At 38.3% G+C, this 23840-nt stretch overlaps 1 protein-coding gene across 1 annotated transcript in view; it reads left to right on the top strand.

Moving 5' to 3' along the window:
• furinb (furin (paired basic amino acid cleaving enzyme) b) overlaps positions 1-23840 on the top strand; it is a 92202-nt gene that overhangs the window by 37594 nt on the left and 30768 nt on the right. The window contains exons 3-6 of the mRNA XM_026263381.1: positions 8742-8840; positions 13354-13449; positions 16146-16274; positions 18461-18537. Coding sequence (XP_026119166.1) covers positions 8742-8840; positions 13354-13449; positions 16146-16274; positions 18461-18537 — 401 coding nt within the window. The remainder of the gene's footprint in view (positions 1-8741; positions 8841-13353; positions 13450-16145; positions 16275-18460; positions 18538-23840) is intronic.

A 23840-nucleotide genomic window follows, 5' to 3' on the forward strand; every position in this document is an offset into this window, starting at 1 on the left:
AACAAACACAACACGAGCCATGTGCTCACAGAAAAACAGTGTCATCTGGTCGCCATCCTGGGCACACCAGCTGAAGACTGTGACATTTAGTACCTTTATGTCCTCCAGGAACTTTATTTCCTGTTGATGATAAAATCTTTGACGAAGTGTTAGTTTGGAGTGATGCCATGTGATCGTCCTTTCACGTGGAACCCCTGATGGTATATAATGAGTTGTTGTACTGGATTAGTTCAGTCACCTTTTCGGCAGGGGTCTGGAAGACAGTGAAGATCTCACGGTTCCCACTGATCATTTCAGTGAATCAAAGGCAGATTCTAATGACAGTAATAACCACTTCTTATGAATAATACATTGAGAGATTAACGTGTGTGTGTGCATACGTGCGTGCGTGTTTGTGCGCATCAGAAACTCTCACATCTGAGCGGAGCCGAGCAGAGTGCTAATGATCTCTAGTTTGGTCCGCGTGTGCCTGTGTGTTTGGGTAGGTGTGTGTGTTCTCCAAACTTGGAATGTCTCTCTCCGTGTCATTAATTCTGTCTCAGTTTCCCAGGTAATGACCCCTTTCCTCTCGGCAGCAGTCTGACTTTGTGACTGTATCGCTCTCTCTGCCTCTCTCCTTTTGGCTTCAGACAGTCATTTCCCTTTTGATTGTGAGATGTTTCTCGTGACCTTGGACTGCCTGGTTGCCCTTGAGGAGGAAGAACTGTTCCCGGGAGCCATTCAGCTGTCGCTACCTGACAATTTGCATTATTCTTAGACAAACTTTCATTGCGGCGACAATTTAAGTCAATGTTCTGTTATGTTTTCTCTCGTGGAGCTGTAAAATTTTATAGTCTGAATAATCTGAGCATGTTTCCGTTGACATAAATTAACTCTCCCGTCGTGAATTCTCAGCGCTGACTGATTTGCATCCAATTTCAGCCCGTATAAAATTCCTATCCATTTGTTCACGAAGCGACACACGGTGACATTGAGGATCATGAGGGTCACTGTAATGGATAATTAATCAAGCTCGTCTGCTGTAGTGATTGCATAAAACGACAGTGTTAATTAGGTGAAAAGGAAATGAATCCCAATAACGATCGTCAACCCCTATCATCTGATCTGGGGTCAGGTGAGGGTTAAAACCACTGTGACTTATCTGATAGCCTTTCTTTTTTTGCTCCCAGGAAAGTCATGATCAAACAAGAATTGTGCCGTTTTGACATGGCACAGCTGACGGTTTGATTTCTTTCGCATAGAGACTAGTGAGGTTTGGGGAGAGAAGGATAGAGATGGAGGAAAGAGAAGAAAATAGACTGGCGGAGGAGCAGCGAGTGTGCGGTGTACATGTTGACTCACAGTCTGTGGGGATATAGACTGAAGCGAGTGTGTGATTGTGTGTGTGTGTGTCTCTGAGAAACAGAATAGAAACAACATGACTGCAGGAACAGAAAAAGGGTTGTGGACTGTAGAACAGAAAAGTAAGGGATAGATTCTGTGTGTGTGTGTGTGTGTGTATATATATGTGTGTTTGTGAAAGAGAGAGAGAGAGAGAGAAATAAACGCAGTGTTATTACTGTGCAGAAGCTTTTTGATATTGCCAGTCTGCCAATACAACTTCTGTTGAACTGAACTGATGTCCTTGACAGAGGAATGATATATAAGCAAGCATTTTGGCTGTCACTATATATTCTTATATTATAAATTTGGTCTATAACAGCATAATACTGTAAATAAACCTGTAAATAAACAAAGGTTTTGCTTTTTTAAAATGTCTCAGTGTTTTGATCTCGTCCAGACAATGGAGTCCACATGGGCAAAACCAGCTGGAACATTCTTCAGAATCTCTGTTTTTATTTTTGTGTTGCAACTGACGAAAGAAAGCAGGTTTCTCAAGACATTTTAGGATTATTCACTATACACAGGTCACAAATCAAATGAGTCTTGGTCATTTTTAGAGAATTAATAATATACAGTGTGAATGGTATAGTTTGATTCTCAAACAAATGACTCTTATGAAATGATCGTTTTTAGTAAATCAGAAACATACAGAGAGACCAGCCTGGTTTGTTTCCTGAACAAATTACTCTTATGAATAAATAAGTATATGCGAGATGGGCATCTTTAAGTGAATCAAAAACGAACTAAATGACAAGTGTAGTTTGATTCCTGAATGAATGACTCCTTGAATGACTTGATAATAGAAAACACAATGCGACCAGTGTTGTCTGTTTCCCAATCAAATGATTCTTATGGGCCATTTCTCTCTCTTTTTTTAGTTTTGTGTGAATCAAAAACATACAAGGGGACAAGTGTAGCTTGATTCCCAATACTAATGACTCTTGTAAAATAGTTCCTTTTAGTGAATCTGAAACATACAGCATAAATTAAATTAAATTAAATAAGCATAAATCAGTGTAGTTCGATTTTACGTAGTTTTTTGATTTTTTATATATATATATATATATATATATATATATATATATATATATATGTATATGTATATATTTATTTATTATATCTTTATATATCTTATGATCGTGAAATATAATGCATTCTTATGTTGATTTATTCCTGAGGAAATTGACTCAATCCGATCACAATTTTGTGCAAAAAAATAAAAATACATAAAAATAAAGATTTAAAGCAGTTTATTCTACCAAATAGCACATTGTACAGAATACTGGAGCAGAAATCAATTATAAAAGGCATGAGAGAGAGGGATCAGTCAATGTAGTGGATGGTCACATAAGATGACTTCAAATCCTTCTGTGTTGGCTGGGGAATGTGAAAATCTGGCCCCAAGAAAGAATTCTATCAGCAGGGAAGAAAAATTACCACCACCTTTGTTACAGTCATTGTTAAAAACGTCCTCGTTTCATTTTTAAAGTGCACCATCATTGTCATTTAGCTGGAGGCTACAGACTTTGTTAGTAGAGTGTGTGTGTGTGTGTGTGTGTGTGTGTGTGTGTGTATACTCCAGCTAATACACACCAATGTGCTTTCATTGCCCTTCAGTCTATCTCTGCCCTTCCTATTTCCTTTATTTTATTCTGAAAAAAATAATATTATCAAAGAAAACCTCCATGGTTGAATAAAATACTCTCTCATCGTGGTTAGATTAATGTTATCCCTCGTGACTGCGGAGGTAGGACAGGAAGACCGTTCCATCACCCCTGTCAGCTGCTCTCAGATCTGAGTGTGTGGAAAAGAGAGTGTTTCGATTTGAAGGCGAAAAACTTAAGAAGCGCAGCCAGCAGATTCATATTCTATGCATCGTCAGACCAGAGGAAATATGCAGCGTATACTAATTTAGTGAACATATTCTTCAGCCCACTGGGAGGTTTCAAAACTTATGATTCAGCCAGATGGATCCTTTTGATGTTCATTGCTGCATTCTTTCTGGTTTTATCAAACACACACACACGCACATCTAGGTTCATTAAACTAATTTCTTATTAACCCTTATTTACTGTTCCGGGTCAATTTGACCCAGTTAGATTTTTGAGTTATTGGAAATACCAGTTAACTTTTTTTTTCTTGAAATGTTGTTAGTTTTTCTCATTTAGGGTAAGCAACATTCATACAGTGTTTCAACATGCTGATGTGTTGTGAAATCTACATACAGAAATTTGTATACGTTTTTGATGTTCACGGATCAATTCGACCCACATAGGAAGCCATTCAAAAGCAACTGTACAGACACAAGATTACAACAAACTCCTCAGCTCTAGTCCTGAAGTGCTTACTAGTGCCAGCATCTTGATGAATTTAACAACTTTAGATTTTTAAAGTTTGGGAAAACAAACTGGTTTAACCTTTTAACTGAAAGTCCTATTTTTTTCATAGACGAGAAAATGACCTTTCCAGCTAAAATGTTTATAAATCTTTAATACTTCGGAGGACACACTTAAATTTGGTATCTTTTTAAAGGTGAAACTTCACAGATCGTTGTAGAAATAATTCTTTATTTGACCCTCTAACTTTAACACTCACTATTCTAATTCTATTCTTTAAAAAATCTAACTACCTTTCTAGAAATTATAGAAGTTTACATTTATGAAACTGTATTTTATATAAAATATATATTTACAAAACATGTTCACCTCCAAATCTTCAGGACAATCAAAGGCAAACATCTGAAAAAGTGCCAAATTTTGTGCCAAATTTGATATTGATATCTCAAAAAATTAACTTTTAATAAGATTTTGTGGAAGCAGTACCAATCGTGATGTGTGATGCAGGGCGAGGGGAGATTGAACACTACCGGGTGGTAGCCAGGTGGAAAATATGATATGTGATGAGGGTTAAGCATCATCACTGAATGGCAATCAAAGATTAGCATTACGGCACTAAATGTTGTGTACGTGCTTCCTATGGTTATTTCACAATAATGCAAATATGAAATAAGCAGGACACACACAGACCCTCGTGCTCAAATGTAGTCAGTAAAAACCTTCTGTGCACATTCAATTTGTTTTCCCAGAAGTGTTGTCGCCTGTCTGCTAGATCAAATTGACTCACTCAAATTCTGTTTCAAACCTGCATTAGTAAATGTGACAGTGCCATTTATTTTGTGAGCTCTTGCCTTAAGACGGATATTTTCATCGCTTCTTTGATTTAAGAATTGCTGAAGGTTTACTCAACTCCATGATTCAGCAGTTGTTTTGTATCGTCTCTTAAAACTGTTCACAAAGTCCATCCATGGCATATTATTGAGATTAAAATTAGTTTGCAAGTAAATACTTGAGTTAATGTTGATAATGAACTTTTTGAATCCAGGTATTTTAATTTAACATATTCAGTCTTGTATTAAATCTTACATATTAAATCCTGTTTATTTGACAGAGCAAACTATTGAGATTTTGATCAGATATTTGACTCAAATAAAAAGACTGCTTGAACAATTGCTTGTAATACAACTCTGTGTCGAAAGAAAGGAAACCACAGATCCTCTGCCAACATCCTCCTCCGTCCCTCACCTGGGCCTTGACTCCCCTCATTCCCCCGAAAACCTGGATTTGAAAAGGATGTTTGATAAGATTCCTATTGATCGAAGGCCATTTCTGCTACAGTTCTGTGTTCCCGAGGTGTGCAGGCCCCTCTGAATTGAATTTAGCCGTAGAACATCAATAGCTCAACGTCAGTGGCTCCATCACTTACTTTGGACCCCAGTGGGGCAGCAAAAGCTGTTACGATGATTTCCCAGAATAGTTTTTTCCCCAACATATAACATAAATCTATTCATTACTACTCGCTGCGGAGGCAATTATGAAAAATAGATTTTTATTGATTTGTTGTATTATGTAAAGCAATTATGCAACTGTACTGATGATGGCGGTGAGTAACATGATCAATAGCCCTGGCATGTTTTTCAGATGAGATGTGGTGTTCAGTTTGGGAGTGCTGGAGCTGGTTACATCAGTGGTCTAATTCAATGAAAACATCTCCAATGACTTGCTTAACATAAGGCTGGAAATGAGCACTGCTCTCCTGGAAATCAAAGCAGGTGTTTTAAGCAGGTGAAAGAAAAATAATTATTCTTAGAATAATAAAAGAATGCTTGAGGGAGTGCAGAGCGTTGACTGTCTGGAGAATTGCGAATTCAAATGCCAGTGTATCTAAAACCAATTAGACTTTCTGTATTTCTTTTTTATCGCTTTCTATGGATTTTCTTTACCTTGCATTGTTCCTAAAATTCTGATGTTTTTTTTTCTGATGCTTATTGCATGATGCTGATTGGCTTCTGAATGACGAAGTGTTTATAAGGTACTTGGCTGATTTAATACATCATTTTCAGGGAAAAATGAATACGTTTGCCAGGTTGGAGGCATAGTATTGAGCAAGTGTAAGTCCAGTTTTACATTTGTATTTATGTTTGTGAAAAGATTGGTGCTTGTTACTTATGGACGAAAGTCCACATTAATGCTCTTTTCCCCCAATGTTCTCTATACAAACATTCATGGACTGAGACCTCTGTGAGAGCTGTCATTTATATTATTTTTCTTTTCCCAAGATGAGCTGTTATTTCATATATTTCAGATAAACCCACCCTAAATGACACAAAAACTAAATTGATTCGTATTGATTTCTTTATATGTCTAAAATGCCCTCTTTCTGAATAAGTGGGCGTCCCTTAGCCAGAATAAGCTGCATTTAATAGTCTAAATTAAAGGGTTAAAATTCAAGTAGTCATATCATGGAAAAACATTTTTTTCCTAGGATCAAAGAAGGATCAAAGAAAGTGTGCAAAATGGTGTAAGAAAAGTTCACTAACAAAAACTGACACAAAAGTGTCAAATATGGCTCTTTTTACAGGATGCCATCATTACAGCAGTAAAGCACTGTGGTAACAAATATGCCTCACTTCTCAAAGGTTTGCGTGTTGTAGACCAGTAACTCCTCCATCTGGGTGTGCTGTGTTCGCAGACTGCCAGTAAAAGCATCTCGCCATCTTTAGGTCTAATAAAGGCACAGTCTCTCAGTATGTGTCATGTCCAGAGGAATTGGCTCTGAGAGAAGCGAGCCAGTCTTTCAGATCTCTGGTCTTTGGGTTTATGAATTATACAATCACGCATCAGGCCAAAGAGAGTAATGATGTTCACATTCGCTTCTTCTGTAGATCAAAGTAAAGGTTTATCCATCTTTCTTTTCGGTTCCATCTTTATCCATCCCTGTCTCTCTCTAATACACACATTGGCTCACAAACACACTTATACACACAGTAGTAGTATTAAAATCTTAGTGTAGGTGAAAGAGACAGAATAACTGCGATTCGAAGAGTATAAAAAGGGAGTGAAAAGAAGTAGAGGATGAAACGAAGTGGTGTGTGGATTCTGTGACACATCTGACAGCGCATGCCGTGTGATTTGAACTGTAAAAGCTGGAAGCTGATCCCAGCCTCCAGAGCGTTAGACCCCATCCTTGTTAACAACATGCTACACAAGTCCTGCAGACCCCGTCCAACACACTGAGGCAGATCAGGGAAAACCTGGTCTCAAGTTACTCTTTTAGAACACAGGAGGCTTAATGGAGCTCCTAGTTAATACATAACAGATTGCAGATACACAAACCGCTGATAAAATACTAAATCTAAATTCTTTAGTTTTATATTTATTTATTTAAAATGCATCTCTTTGATGGATTCAGGTAGCAGTTTGTTAGTAGATTCAAACCCACAATTGAACTTTATTCAAAATAGTGTTTTATTAAAGGGAACTTGCTCATAAGAGTCATTTGTTCTTGAATTGGACTACACTGGCCACGTTGTATTATTTGTTTTTGTGTGGAGGAGATTGCATGCATTGTTTTAGTGTTATTTCCGGTCTGTTTATCTCATCACATTCAAGTCAGACTGCAAACTCATAACTCTGATAAGATATCATTTGTTTTGCTTTGTATACTTTGTATATTCGTTGGTTCAGCAAACACTGGTTGACATGAAGTAAGAGTTTAGAGCTGTAAAATGAATATCAATATCAAAGCCCACATGAATTGTTATGTGCAGAGTTTAATTAGAAATTTGTTTCTGACTTGATTGCAGGCCACAGCTGGCACAGTTTGTGACTTGGTTGAGATCTTTCCTGGAGACAGCTAAGCAAAAGTCTTCATTTGCTTTGGCCAGGAGACTTTATTTTTTTTCTGAAAGGTTTCAGAACACCGGGCACGACTTTACCCAATTTACCCACTTCAGACACTCACGCTGAGTCCTGCTGGTTTCGGAAAGCATTTCCATCCCCGTATGATCCCAGGGGACACCTCTGTAGTTTCAGTGAGACAAGTAGATGATGGCAGCAGAGGTCATGTTATTGATCACACGGACATGGAGAGTGAGAGAGAGACGGAGACGGGAAAGGAAACCAGAGGCCGTCTGCAGTGAAGCGTCAGGGGAACAGAAGCCCAGCAGGGAAGCGTTTTGATAAATGGACGTCATTTTAGCAAGGAGACCCTTGACTGTATAGTGCAGGATCTATTCATTGACGTCACTTCTGAAAGAAGTGTGTGGGTTTTTGGCCATCCAGAAGTTGCTTTCAGCGTTCTACTGGGAACAGAAGAAGATGACTAATGATAGAGGCATGATTCTCTCACATACGCACACACAAGCTCAAAGTACACAAGGTTATGAGCTGCCCAACTAAGCACCAGATCCCACACATCAGTGTGTGGCGCTCCAGATACAGGGAAGTTTCTGCTTCTATGTGCTGCTTTACTGAACTGAAGCTTCGGTGTATCAGATTAATAAAAGATAGTTAGATCTTTTCTTCTCCATCCCTCCTTCATTTCGCCATTAGACATTTTTAAATGCTTGTATTTTGCTCTTTTTTTGTGTGTGCTAATAGTACCTGAAATTGTAAAGAAATACTTCAAACTTGTCACCATGTGCGTGTGTTATGAAAAAACCTGCCTTTCATCATTTTCAAAGAATCTGTCTCTCAGTGGGGAGTTCTTTTTACTGTGTGTGTGTGTGTGTTTGTGTGTGTGTGTGTGTGGCTCTGTTCTGGGTTTTGTATTAGAACTTCAAGAGATAAATATATGTGGCTGAACCTTTGCTGCTCAGCCCTTAATGTGTGTGTGCATGCGAGCGCGCGCATGTGTGTGTGTGTGTGTTGGAGAGAGAGATGACCTGGTCTGTGAGCAGGTGCTGGAGTTAATGAGTGTGTTTCCCTCTGGAGTGTAAGATCATATGACCTTGTACGGTGGGTAAGACACGACTCCTTTGCAATAGCACTCTAATATATCACCTCTGTGTGTGTCCACAGGTTTTCGGGGATTATTATCATTTCCAGCACAGGGGTGTGGTGAGGAGGTCTTTGTCTGGCCATCGCGGGGTTCATGTCCGACTGCACACCGAGCCACAGGTAAAGAGAGTCACTCACAAACACGACTGTACAGTTGACAAAGTGGAGAAGTGAAGTGGGAGGTAAAGAATATATAAGGTGAAAAGAAGAAGGAAAAAATGAGAAGGGAAGGAACAGATTAGACAGTTGTGTAAAGAGAGCAGAGGAAAAGAGGAGATAGCAATGGAGAGATGAGAAGTGATGAAAAGAAGTGGGGTAAGGAGAGAAATAGAGGAGAAGAGACAAGACAGGAAAGGAGAAGAGATAAAAGGAAATGGAAAAAAGAAACTAGACAAGAGAAAAGGAGACTATGTGAGATTATCTCTATTTCTCTTCTTGTACCACTTTTCTTTTCTACTCTTCTCTTCACTGCTATCTCCTCTTTTCTTCTGCCCTCTTTTCCCCTCTCTTCTCTGTTTGTGTGGGATCTCCTCTCCACTCCAACTGTCGCATCTGTTCCCTCCCTTCTTATTTTTGGAGATGAAATGAAAGGAGATGTGAGGAGAGTTGGAGGACAAGAGAACTATGACAGGATAGGAGACCAGACGGGAGGAGACAAGATAAAAACGAGAAACAAGATACGAGAGAAACAGATAAAACATGAAGGGATGAGATGAAAGAGATGGAGGCAAGAAAAGAAAATGTGAAGCAGGAGATGAGAAAGCGGGAGAAGTGGGCAGAGGAAAAGAGGAGATAGAGGGGGGGGGGGGGGGCAAGAATAGATGATACAAAATAGGACACAAGATGAGAGTAGGAGAGGGAGGAGACAAGATGAAAAAAGTAGAAGGAAGGAAGGAGTAAAGTGTGAAGAGATGAGACGAGAGGTGGGATAAGACCAGGCAACAGGAAAGAAGAAGAGACAACAAGAGACCAGAGGAGATGTGACAACTCAAGAAGGTTGTAGATGAAATAAGAGGAGAAAATATGAAAAGATAAGAGACAGGATGTGAGGAGACGGGAAGGAATGGGACAAGAGAGCAGAGGAACTGACAAAGCAGGAAGTGATTGAGGCAAAAAGAGAAATGAGAAGGATGGAGAACAGATGAGACATTAGGAGAGGAGGAGAGGTCATTAGCATGCCATGACAAAGTAGTTCAGCCAGAGTCTCAGAGGGTTGACTGTGATTTTTATTGGTGTGTGTGGTAGTACTAAAGTGCAGGACTCTGGCTATGCCGATAAGTTATCTGAGAGCAGCACAGGCATCCCGAGCGACTGCATATTTGGGCCGCTGGCTGCAGGCTTCCATAGATCTCCTGCTGACAAGCCTCTTATCTTCACTCTCTGAAGCTTCAGACACTAGTTAAAACTCCATGCACACTCTGAGATCCAACTACAGGACTAATACTGATGCCCTCCCAGACTCCACCTGCCCACAAGACCCCAGCTAAAAGACCCAATGACTCCTAATGCTGATCCATGACAGCGGAAAACGAGAAAGGGGAAGATACAAGCAGGATTGCTGCTCCCCTTGTGTGCTAGCCTCTATTTATGCAAGGCTAGAAGCATCAGGGTTCAGCTCTGGGCCTGTGTCTGTTGCGGCGGGTCAGGCATTCTTGTTGCCAGGGTTCATTTTGGCACAAGCCTCACGCGTACAACACACAAACACACACACATGCATCGCCTGCTCTGCATTCCGAGGTCAGCACGGTTTTATGCTAATGAAGCAGATTTCTGAAGGCTGCCGCTTGTAAGCACATTCCCTCCAGCGACCGGAATTTATACAATATTGAATGTAGGTACGTGATCGTCTTCTCCCTCGCTAACCAGAATTTCATTCGCTCGCAAAAAGTCAAAGTGGACTTCTCAGAAGTTTGCCAAGGGACGAAGTGCAGCAAGAGGTGAATGGCACAGGAAACGCATTCTTCCTCCAAATCTGACCTGGCCTTGCTCCACATTTGCTGTTTTAGAGATAAATTTAGCCCAGCGCTGGCATTACTGCAAAACAAGGGCGTAAAGGACGACTCACTCGGAGGATTTCAAGCGTACATGTGTGTGTGTGTACGTGCGTGTTTGTGTGAATCACTCTCATCTTTCAGCAGAACACTAGCTGTGAACCCTTGCTACGTTACTGTATTACTACACTGAAAGATTTTAGCTCAGTGTTTCTAAAAGATGAGCCTTTGGTTTAGTTTGAACCGCATTACATTGTCACATGGTCATGCGAGTCGGCTCCTGTTGTCATGACACAGACAAAAAATATTGTTTACTACATTTTATTATTTTTTATTATTATTATAACAGTTTTCCATAACAAGAATAAATATTTAAAAACATTAAAAGAGTTAAAGCATGTCAAAAAAGTTATTTTAAATTGCAATAATATTTCAGTGTTAATGTTTTTACAGAATTATATATACATATACTTGCCTTATATATACATATACTTGCCTTACCTTGCCTTGCCTAAATTATATATATCTATATAAATAAAACAGCTAGCATCAGTTGGACTGCGCTCATATTATTTTATTTGGGTCCAAAACGCGGTTCGTTTGCGTCATCAAGTCAGCAGCTGTTTACATCGTTGCTTAATAACGGCGGTGCAGGAGAAGACACCAAATTCATAACATTAGCTCTGCACTTTAATATATTAACGTTTTTGAACCGTTCGTTTTGTTTTCAAAGTTCGTTTTTTGTTTCATAACAGCACTCACGTCTGTCTTACGAATGTACTGCAGATGATCTAAAGAACATTGAAGACATACAGAAATGAGATATAAAACTCCGTTTGCTGCTCCTCAGGAAAGTGAGTGAAACACACAAACACACATTTTTATAAAATAATAAGTCATTGATAGTCATTCACTTCTGCAATTTAGTACGATTGTGTTCACATCAGCAGTGAACTGTACCAGAGTTCACATGAACCGCACCCCAGACCATCCTTTTTAATTTGACTCGGGTATGGTTCGCGGGTGGGCACCCGAGTTCGGAAGACAGCGTTCACCTCATCCAAACGAACTGAACTCTAACATCACTCGAACCCGGGTGCTCACTAAAAGTGCCAGTGTGAAAGCACCATTAAAATAGGTGCAACACTCACTCTTAAAACGATCAAGACTTTATTGGTTAAAATAACGTTTCAGCCATTATCAAGGGACATGTCTGCTGAAGGCCTTGATTATGGTCGAAACATCATTTTAACCAATAAAGATTTGATCTCTTCAAGAGCGAGTGCTGCAACCTTTTCTAACTGACATGGCTTTTAGATTTTTGGTTGCACCTCCTCTTTCTTTGGTAGGGCACCTCTTTTCAGTAATCTTTGATGTTTAACATATCCATCATTATCACATGAACAAAAAGTTATTCAAATGAATTTAATTTAACGTTCGCACGTTAATAAAAACGGCTATTTGTGGAAATTAGCTGACTGATTCTATTCATTATTCAGACCATCTACATGTTTGATTTGTCAGTCAGTTTAATTGATTCATGAAAAAAAGACGTTGCAAATTGGACAGTGTGTAGTATGTGCAGTCGATACTGTGCAGAGTTCAAGGCAATATAAAGGTGTCTCGACTTGTATATGTATGTTGTTTTTCAGAGCACAACTCACCCATTCATTAACCAAGAGATGGTTAGTTTTCATCCCTCTGACACAACCTCCTAAATTACACCCTCCAAGCACACATGTAATTATATAAACAATGCTTTGTGCTGAAATGCCAAACTGGTGTACATGTGTCTTCTCCAAGAAAGAATGGTTTTCTATCCTATCAGAGCGATAGAATGGACATAAGAATGAAAAGAGGCAAGACTTAATCACTTTAATCAGTGGGCTCTCTGGTCATCCCCTTGAAAAGAGTAAAATGAATGCTGTATATGAGTCAGGGGCCCTGTGGACCTTTAAGCTCATTTAAAACCATTGTTTTGCAGAGAGAGCACTTCATACATCAATAAGTGTCTGGTTCCTGATTAGATTTCAGCCTCCGCTGCTAAAACCTCCGATGCGAATGTTAATGTGTATGCACTGTATGTTAGCCATGTCCATGTCATAATGCAAAAACATTTGTTATTGCTCAGAGGTAGCTCTTTCATAGATCAATAGACTTAATTCAGTTCTTAGTGATGTTTCATGTAAGTGTTTGTCTTTCCACTAAAATTCCCATATATAAAACTAGCCACAAATGAGTCAGCCATCAACATACAGCAAGAGTACATCAGGGTGGAGGGAATTACTCAGATCACTTGATCTGGGAGGAATTGGATGAGAAATGTTTGAGTTTATATGAAATCTCTCACTTTTCATTGCAGATTTGTAGTCGAGAAGCTACTTTCATTTTCAGATGAAACTTGTTTTTCACGCACACACACATACACAGCTAAATGAAACACTATAAAAAAGCAGCCTGAAAAGCACACCATGGGTTAGTGTGAAATGTCGATATTTTTAGTGCTAGGACAAGCTGTGCAGAAGAGACGTACATCCCTGGTTAAAGGTGGAAATTGAGATGTGTGATTTACAAGGATGTAGGTGTGTAATATTTGAGATATTTCCTCTATTCTGTGTGTGTGTGTGTGTGTGTGTGTTCAGGTGATTTGGGCAGAGCAGCAGATTGCCAAGCGAAGACACAAGAGAGACATTCATATTGAACCCACCGATCCAAAGTTCCCCCAGCAGTGGTACCTGGTAGGTAAAAAGCTATTGTATGTATTTATATTGTGGCTGTACATTGAGCTTTTGAATGCAATGCGTCTAAAGCGCTTCTACAGTGGAAAGGAGTCCGCCCTTGATCTGTGAGCTTTCTCATTCTCTCTGATTCTTTCCCGCTCTAATTCCCCCATGTCTGTTTTGAAATATATAAACAGTATTCTGTGTGCTTACACAGTCTCAAGTTGACATTGGAATTGATCCTTTTTTGCTTGGTTATTATATGTCTCTCCTATTATTGTGAATGATACATCAGTGCATGCTATTCTAAAGGACAGAAATGTTTTTCTGAATTTGTCATCACAATATAGAAGCTTTCTCAGCATCTGAAACAACTTTTCTGACCTAACCAAGACTACCGGGTGAATCTGATTGGCGACAACAGCCAAAGAGGTCAAAAGAGAACCTTTTCAGCTTCCATTAAAGTAACATTAAATAAACTGAATGTCATCTCTGAGGTGTACTGAAGTAGAACTTGAAAAAAAATCATCTAACCACATAAATCAAGTCTGATTAGCACAAAAAGAGAATACATGCCTTATGAACTAATATAGAGAGATTATAAGGGTAGTTCACTCAAAACTGAAAATTCTGTCATCATGCATTCACTTTCATGCCCTTATAAATCTGTGATTTTCTTTGTGCAAAGTACAAAGTATTTAAAACTGTTAAAGCGGACTGGGTCCAAAAAGCATTGGGTGAACAAAAAAAAGTTTTTGGGTGAACAGTCTATGCATAGTACTGCACTGGATCACATTTGTTTGGGAGAAGAATCATTTATCCATGAAATTATTATAAATTAAAATCAAAGTTAACTTGTGTTAAATGTATGCATTAAAAAAGTTGCCTTTTTTATCAAATGAATTAGACTGTGAGTCAGATTTTTGACTACACTAAGTTATAATAGATAGTGTTCGAAAGTCAGTAAGATGTTATGAAAGATATTAAGACTTTTATCCAAAAGGGATTCAATAAATTGATCAAAAATGACAAAAAAGGTTTTTACATGTACAGTCAAGACATTTTGATAATGTTTTTTAAGTGATATAGAAGACTACATTAGTTATTAATCAAATAAATGCAGCTTTGGTGAGCATAAAATACTTTTTTTAAAAGTCAAACATTGATTGGTAGTGTAGATATAGACAAAAATAAACCATATTTCAATATTACAATAGCAATTCAGATTTCTATCATATTTTTTTCATAGAATGAAAAGAAGGCAGATAGTACTACAGCCTAATGTGTTGTTTATTTCAAATCACAGTGGACAACACCCACCCTACATTATTTCTGAGGAATATTCTGTTCCACTCTGAAATACATCACACAGTTGCAAATGTTGTTGTCAAATCAAACAGTGGTGTAAATAAGGCATGGATATATAACTATCTGTTATTCAGGTTAGTCTTGAGACCTGCACGCACACGCAGACAACAAACCGAAAACGAAGTGAGCTAATGTATTGACAGTCACGTTCACTGACAGAGAAGGCACAACATCATATTAACCTTCGCCGAATCTGTTTAAATCATTTTATTAAGTGATGACAGATTCAGAATGAGTCTGACTCACCGAGTTTATACAAAACTTACACCAAATAATGAGTATGTGTGGGTGTATGCTTGAATACTCGCTCGCACCGGCGTGCCTTCAAATGTTTGTTTGCGTAACTGCTTTTAAAGCTCTGTTCGGTATTCAGAGCATGAGTCCTAGTCCAAAACATATTAATGTGTGAACCGAACGACCAGAGAGCATCCTAGGCCACGGATGACAAAACAAACGCCAGAGCTGCCATTCTCCATTAGCATGCTAATCTGTTAAAGTTTCGGCTCCTTCACAACCTCTTTAAGCCACATCTGTACGTGCTACTGTCAAACATTACCCCGAAACACACACACTTTTGTGCTTTTGTACCAGAAAATGGTGATTGTATCATTGTTGACAAGGGAATGAATGCTTTTTAAGTTGTTTACTCTGAAGAAGCAACATAGAACGATGAGCAATTTGATTCTGTCTGCTTATTTTTATGCTTTTTGTCAGGGGGAGAGAAGGTCGCGAAGGGGGCAGTTATCTGAAGATGGGCCAGTTTAAGTTTTTCATTGTGTTTCTGCGCCCAATTTCCACATTTACGTTTAATGTTCTTCTTTCTTGCATTGAAGGAAATATTCAGCTGTGGCGTTTTAACCGACGGTGTTGAGCAAAACGCAAAGTGTGAGGAAATGAAATAGAGCGAGAGAAGGAGATAGGACAAGAACTTCACTGGGGAAAAAGCTGTCAGGTTAAAAGGAATGAGTTTCCACACCTTCTGGGATCATCCTGCCGACAGGATGACATCTGGGAGGAAAAAGCATGTGACTGTGTGAGCAGTCATCTTTCATTAGCATTAGCTCCTGCGGCTGGGCCTTTCTCACTGGCAAGGGTAAAAATTCAGTGTGTGTGTGTGTGTGTAAAGTACTGTAGGTGTGCTTTCCTCTACTGGGAGGTCTTGGTCAAAGACTCTGTTAACTCTCCCCTCCCAGAATGGCTCTGAGGGCTTGTGTTCTGCACACGGGAGCTTTACAGAATCCGATATTTGCCTTTGCTGAAGGGAAATAAAGAACTGAGGAATCTGGCACCAGTAAACTTGCATGTAAAATCTTGACTTATTGATGAAAAAATCAATTTTCTTGCAGTACAACCCCAGTCATGGAGACCTGAATGTGAAGGAGGCTTGGGCCCAGGGCTTCACAGGAAAAGGAGTAGTCGTGACCATTCTAGATGACGGCGTTGAGAAAGATCACCCCGATCTAGCGAGAAACTATGTGAGTCATCCTTTTACACAAACTGTACATTTTAAGCAATGAGTGAGCAATGGTATTTATATGACTGATTAATATACCATATTTTCCGGACTATAAGTCACACTTTTTTTCATAGTTTGGCTGGTGCTGCGACTTATATTCAGGTGCGACTTATTTATCAAAATTAATTTGACATGAACCAAGAGAAATGAACCAAGAGAAAACATTACCGTCTACAGCCGCGAGAGGTTCTAAATAAATGTGATTTATAGTCCAGTGCTACTTATATATGTTTTTTTCCTCATCATGACGTATTTTTGGACTGATGCGACTTATACTCAGGTGCGACTTATAGTCCGAAAAATACAGTATATCGAGACTTTGTGGTCACTTATGTTATATGTTAATTAAATGTATACTGTTATTTAGCAAGGATATATTTAATTGATCAGAAGGGACAGTAAAGTATTTATAATGTTGTTTTTTAAATAACAAAAATAAATTATTCTTGAGCACCAAATTAGCATATCAGAATGGTTTCTGAAGGATCATGTGACACTTAAGACTGGCGTAATGATGCTGAAAACTCCGCTTTACCATAGCGTGCATAAGTTACATTTTAAAATTAAGATACAAAATAGTTGTTTTAACTTTTGGTCATATTTTAAAATGAAAATGTTTTTCCTGTATTTTGTTCAAAGAAATGCAAACCAAGAGACTAAAACATCAAATAATCGTATTAACCCTAAACTTCAAAGATTTGAATGGTAGTGTACATTTAAATGTAATACGTTGGTATAACTTACTTTACTGAAATAAACACTTTTTGACTAAAATCTTAATAAGAGGCTTGTTATAAATCATTTGATATGCCTCAGAAATTGTACATGCATTGAAAAATATATTTGTGTTGTGATCAATCAATTATCACAAATTATGGATGTACCAAATGCATTAAAATAAGGCAAAATATTTCTGAAGCAAAACTGATTTTTTTGACCTTTTATTTCATATACAAATATTTATGAGTTAAGATAAATAGTGTTTGCAAATGTAAGATTTTCTGTAATTCTTCAGGCATTTATTATTAATTCACTGACATTGACGTTGTCATTTATAATTAATGTATTGACTTTCCAAACCTGAGCTGCCTACCTACACAGTCTTTATAAGCAATGAATGTAATAGTCAGTCAGTAATGTGGACAAGTATTTGTGTTGTGTTGTCTTTGTTTTAACAGTAGTACATTAAAGGGAATAAATTTGCAATGCTGCTGTAGCCATCTAAACACCTCTTGAAAAACAAATTTGTCTTTGATTATGAATTTATATTTTGTCAAAGCATTATGAATGGAATGTATCAGAAGGGCTGTGCAGTCAGCGCTATTTTTAATCATTGGCAAATGGACACCGTCACATCAAAAATGTCTCCGAACGCTCTGTTGCATGTCATTTCACTCTGTCTGAACACGTATTATATGAGCGGCCCAAAAGAAATGCATCTGATATGCGTGTGGCAGACATGACCCTAAATCAGCCTAATTATACAGGGCTTCATTAACATTGATGAGTCACTCATATGGCCCACTTACTAGTCGATTTTGATAATATGTAATTTTGTACATTTCTGGTTCACTGAATTCTTAATGCTCTGATTCAGTAATACATAATTTGCCGTTAAAGCACGGTAAAAATGTGGTTTCAGTAATACAGTCAGGATTATTAAAACTTTGCTTAATACCTGGTTTTGCATAGAAATTAGACTCTTCACAGTGGCTTCATGAGGTAGTTGGGGTTACCGAACATTTCTGTTCAGCCTTATTATACATTCTATCCCAGAATGCTTTCTGCTTAAATCGTTCTTGCCTCAGGTGTCTCAGGGGTTTGTGGCATTTTACCTCAAGCCTCTCTATGAATTGAATTCATATCAGCAGACAGTTTGCTACTTAAGAAGCATATTGGTGTTGTGGACATGACCCAGTATTGGTCTAATTATACCTAGAAGTGCTTAATTATTAAAATATGTGGTTGTGCACATCCTTAAATTGAATATTCAAATTCATATGAAATGTCTTATAATGCCGTCTTGGTAGGTGTGCATCCAAGCAATGCAAGATCAAATTCAGTGCATTTCTCAGTGACCGCACAAAAGCTAAGGTTGAGTGTTGCAATATGATCTTTTTGATTTATGCTATATTCTATTTTTAGGATCCTGATGCCAGTTATGATGTGAATGACAGAGATCCGGACCCTCAGCCCAGATACACACAGCTGAATGACAACAGGTACGAATTTATCTCTCGTCTTTTTCTTTGCCGTTCCGATCGGTGCATCCACAGCAGGGTTGCCAGGTCTGTCAGCCTGCAACAAACATGCCATATTGCAGAAGCTCTTTGGTTGTAAATGTTTTAGAGGTTCTTTCAGGTGACGGGAGCCAGGAGCTGTCTTGTGCAAACATGCGTACTGCTAACTCCGGCTGTGTTTGGAAACCTAGTGTGCCACCTACCTAGATTGCATCTTGGATGTGTTTGATCAAGGTAGGCAGCTCGCTAGGGCTCTTCTCTTTGGTGCACTGATTTAAGCTGTGATGTACAGCACTTAACTGAGGCGTGGGGATGCGTTGTTCGGTAGGTTTGCAGTCAGCGAAGCACCTGCCGTTCAGAGACGTGCACCAACAGCTGTTAATTACTCATGAAAAATGCATTTCATAGGAAATCTTGTAACTGCACAGTTGCGTTTGGTTTCTCCAAAGGGAGCACTTCTTTTTCTGTACTTCTGCCTATCTTTTTTTTTTTTTGTCTCTGTCTGTCATGTAGCAGCAATCAGTCGCCTGCTGCAGCATCGTTGAAATTAACCGACCAGTGACCTCTCTCTCATCTTTCACTCTCCACGGCCCTTTCCGTTTTTATGTTTGAAAAGCATTTTAAGCACTATTTAAAGATGCACAATCTACAATATAACAGTCCTCCGTCTCGCCTTCCTCTTGCTCCGTAAATCATCTTAGATTTAATTTAGTGCACCGAAGACATTTGGATGTTTACTCTTTCTTTTTGATTGACTCATAGCCATTAAGCGTCACTAGATGGAGAGTGTCCCCATCCCACCCCTTTAACCCCCAGACCACTTCTTCATCCCTCCACCCTGAAATCTCCCAGCAGCCCATGCATCGCTCTGCCGTCAGGGGGATTTGCTTCAAATCTCTTGCACTCTGGGCTTCCTGCCAGGGCTCTTTCTCCCTATTTCTTTCTCTTGTTATTTTTTGTGTGTGTGTGTTTTCTGTTCAGAATCTCACAGCAGAAGGACGGAGGGGAAAGACTCCAAATTTGGTATCTCCTCAGAACAGTGCAGCTTACAAAGTTGCGGAAGCAAATCTTCTTTAACGAATCTGTTAACTGCCATGGTCGTGCTGGAGTGCCTCGCTCTGCTACTAACACGCTGAAGTTACTTTCTTCGCTCCTGCTAATACCGTCGGCTGCTGCTTAAAATGTGACAGTCGCTTGGTGGCAACAGTGAAGCCGTAACAAGCATTCGTTATCCTCTCGGTGTCCAGACACACACACACATCAATCAGCTGAGAAAAGTAGGGGGAATCCATCCCCAACACCTCGGCAACCCAGCGCACAGGAAGTGTGGCACATCTTGAATGCTTTGGCTGTCAAGATCATTATCCTGAACTGAATCGGTTCGAGTCCATGAAATGAGAAGCAAAATGCATGACTGTGTCAATAGCTGAAACGTTGAGGCGGTCTCATAGATGGCAGATTGCATCAGAGGGATTTATTCCATAAAGATGAAAGATGCACATTATGGATTCTCAACAAAATTATATGTTGTGAAGTACAACCGAGAAACAGGCTTCTCTTATGAAAAGCAGCTTGTTTTTACTTCTTTGAGTCTCCTGTAAAACCTGATCTTGAGATGAATTGGAGCCTCGGCTATAGAGCAAAGCACATGGCAGAGTCATGAAGCCATTCAGTGTGATTAAATGGGAGATAGTGCCAGCGTTGCCACGTTAGCATTCATGCATCTTTTGAAGACAAAAACACATTTGTCTTTATAGCCTATATATTGACACTGGCGTCGCTGTCCACACTAAAGAGTAATTGTTGGCTTCATGGCTTTTATGCACGGATGACTACCAGTGCTTTTAGAAACAGAGGCTTTTCATTGTTTTGTCAGGAAGATTGAGGGGTAGTACAGCTTTTAGACCGCTTATTTTTTATTTCTTTATTTTTTCCTGAAAAATCAAAAAACTTTCAGTCTGGCACTGTATTTTTCTCTGCAGTCTCTTTAGAAAAAAAAACTGCACATTTTTGGTCACCATCAGACTTGGACACTTCATAGCTCAAAACTCACATGATGCTTTTGTTGTCCTTGATGATTGTCCAGAAATCCCTCAGGATAAGAATAATAGGAATAAGATGAATTAATATTCTTTCATCATTAACAAAATAACAGATCCTTTTTAAGTAGAGATGCACCATCAGTACAATATCGGCACATATTTTTCAGTTCATATTTTTATTGTGTGTATACATCTTACTAAGTAAGTTTTTTTCAATGTTAAAGTTGATCTGTATTTATTTGATCAGAAATACAGTAAATCATTTTAAATAACAGTTATCTATTTTAATATGCTAAATGCTATTTATTAGCATCATTACTCCAAGCTTAAGTGTCACATGATCTTTCAGAAATCATTTTAATGTGCTGATTTGGTGCTCCAGAAACATTTCTTATTATTATTAAAACAGGTGTGGATACCATGATGAACCTTTGATGGCTAGAAAGTTCAAAAGAACATAATTATTTAAAAAAAATTTTACATTATAAAAGCATTTTCATCAATTTAATGCTTCCTTATTTAAAAATTAAATGATGCAGAAAAAAGTCTTACTTGAACGCTACGTTTTGAAGAGCATGTGCATGCTGATATGCCCTATTTAAAAAAAAAAAAAAAAGCTGATCTAAAAAGTAATACTAATAAATTGTAATACTACTTAATTGTATTTCGCTAGTTGAGCTTTTATGATAATTAAATTTACCCATACAAACAATGCAAATTACTTAACTTTTGTTAAGAGCTCCGTCTGAGTTTGATTTAGAAATATATTATTCGCAAAGAATGGCTTCTCCATCATTAACTAATAAACTCAGTTAGAGATTTGTGTGTGTGTGTGTGTGTGTGTGTGTGTGTGTCTGTGTCACAGCTCTATTCAGTCAGAAATCACACAGAAGCAAATGATGGATGGTTATAATGTCTAATTTAATAAACTAGGCGTTAAACATTAATTAGTCAAATAGTCCAATATAGATAACGGAGACAAAAAGTATTAAATATGTAAAAAAATGTTTGTGTTTTAGATGATTCCAAACATGAGGTGCTGGCATCTTCAACAGGCTTAACTATCTGACTTAACCAACCAAACTTGCTTTTTCAGCAAGCTCAGTTTCAATGCTTTGTAGTGATTTCTTCTGAAACTTTAGAGGAAGTACACATGAGAGTCTATTTCTCAGGTGAAAAAACTGAAAAAGCAGGAGACGCGTCTCCATCTGCTCTTCATTTCTATCTAGGAGAAACAATTGAGATCTCATATTAAATACATCTAATTTTCTTTCCTACGGGACATCGCCAGGTGCTCAGAATGATACACTGATCCAAAGACAGCTGTCGTTCTTTGATATGTTCTCAGAACATGGTACCAAGAGACTATTTCAATGCCTGTCTCCTGAGAGAGAGACGGATGCAAACACAGAGACAAAAGGAGACAGTTTCCTGTATTGAAGCGCACCATAAGATGTTTTTTTTTTTAGTTCATTTATTTCACAAATAGCTAATATGCACAGAAACGCTTCTTCCATTTCTTTGAACCCAATCCACACAGGCAGTGCAAGTGAGCTGAAAGCTCTGCATCATTTCAGCAGCATCATGCTAATGTTAGATAAGAGGGTGGAGGAGCATGGCATACATCTTTGTTTTCGTAGCCACAATTGTACACACCTGCTGTAATCAGATCCTCCATGACCCATTTCATCTGCCGTTGCAACATGTCCCGGATTTGAAGCTTTTACACTAATGTTCAGTGGGTCTGGCTTTATTTGGAATGAACTCTCTGCCAATGACGATTGGGCAGTAAAGTGTTTATTCAAATTCAAATACAAATTGCAGAAATGGTTTGGCGTAGACTGAGAGCTGGAACGACAATGAATGGTCTCTCTCTTCGTCTCTCTCTATCGCACTTTGTGCTGTAGTTGTGATAAGGGAGTGATGCGCTTGCTGTTGTGGGGTTAGTAATAAAATATGGGCCTACATGTTCTATATTTGGCTCTTTTTATTTGCCGCTTGAATCAGTGGTTCCAAATGAACGTATGTTTAATTGAATATTTTTAATTTGACATTTAATTAAATTAAATGTAAAATATTGTAATTTTAAATTATGCATGCTCATTTCACCCTTTTTTACATTTATATTACATTTTCCAGCATCTAAAATGTAATCTTTAATAACAATAAAAATGAATGAAGACACTGTTAAATGTAATACTTAGCAAATCGATTTTCAACCAAACATTATAGTATTGTGATTCTGTTGTAGCATTTTAAAATGTTTTGTTTTATTAAATGGAATTTGAAATTGTAATTTATTTTATTTATTTATTTGTATTTAATTATACATGCTCATTTATCTTATTTTAACATTTGGGTCATCTTTACAGTCATCTAAAAATCTTTAATAACATTAATAATTTAAAGACGCAGTAACTATAATGTTCTCTAAATGAATATCCATTTTTCATACTATAAATTATAATAGTATGATTTGGTTGTAGCATTTAAAATGATTTTATTTTATTTATATTTTAATCTAGTAATTCCTTAGCAACAAGAATCTTAGACTTTTGCACAAGCAAGCATCAGTAAATATTTCTGGAAAGCTTGAAATTAATATGTATATGGTGCAGTTGTGGCCTAATGGTTAGAGAGTTGGACTTGTTACACAAAGGTTGCAGGTTCCAGTCTCGGATCCAGCAGGGATTGTAGGTGGGGGAGTGAATATCTAGAGCTCTCTCCACCCTCAATACCACGACTGTTAAAAGGTTGGATTCTAATTCTAAATAGAAAAAAAACGCTTTAGACACATAACCAAGCACACACCTCTGGGTTTCTTTCAAGTTTCGGGAAGTTTTTTTCAATCTTGGAGTTTCATTACATCATGAAGGTTGGAACTCCTTATAAGGGCACTCCTTATAAGAACACACCCACGCACGCATCGACCAGAGCAAGAACAAGAGTGCACCCGTCAACACGCTTCACTCGGAAGCGCTGCACGGGACTCACTCGGGAAGAATGGCTCTAAAGAAGTTTTTGTTTGTAAGGGAAAGATAACCTTGTTCAGCTTCCCGAAGAACCCAGCGTTATGTGAACAGTGGATGCAATACATTTTTCGGGGCAGCAACAGAGTTTGGCAAGTGTGTTTGTTGACAAACATCCAAACAAGGCTCAGTTCTACTCTGAATTTGCACATCGTTTGGTAGTGAAAGATGGAGCAGTCCCAGCTGTAAAAGATCCCGGTCATGATGTCAACAT

This window comes from Carassius auratus, unplaced genomic scaffold (assembly GCF_003368295.1).
Source record: "Carassius auratus strain Wakin unplaced genomic scaffold, ASM336829v1 scaf_tig00216542, whole genome shotgun sequence".
NCBI lineage: Eukaryota > Metazoa > Chordata > Actinopteri > Cypriniformes > Cyprinidae > Carassius > Carassius auratus.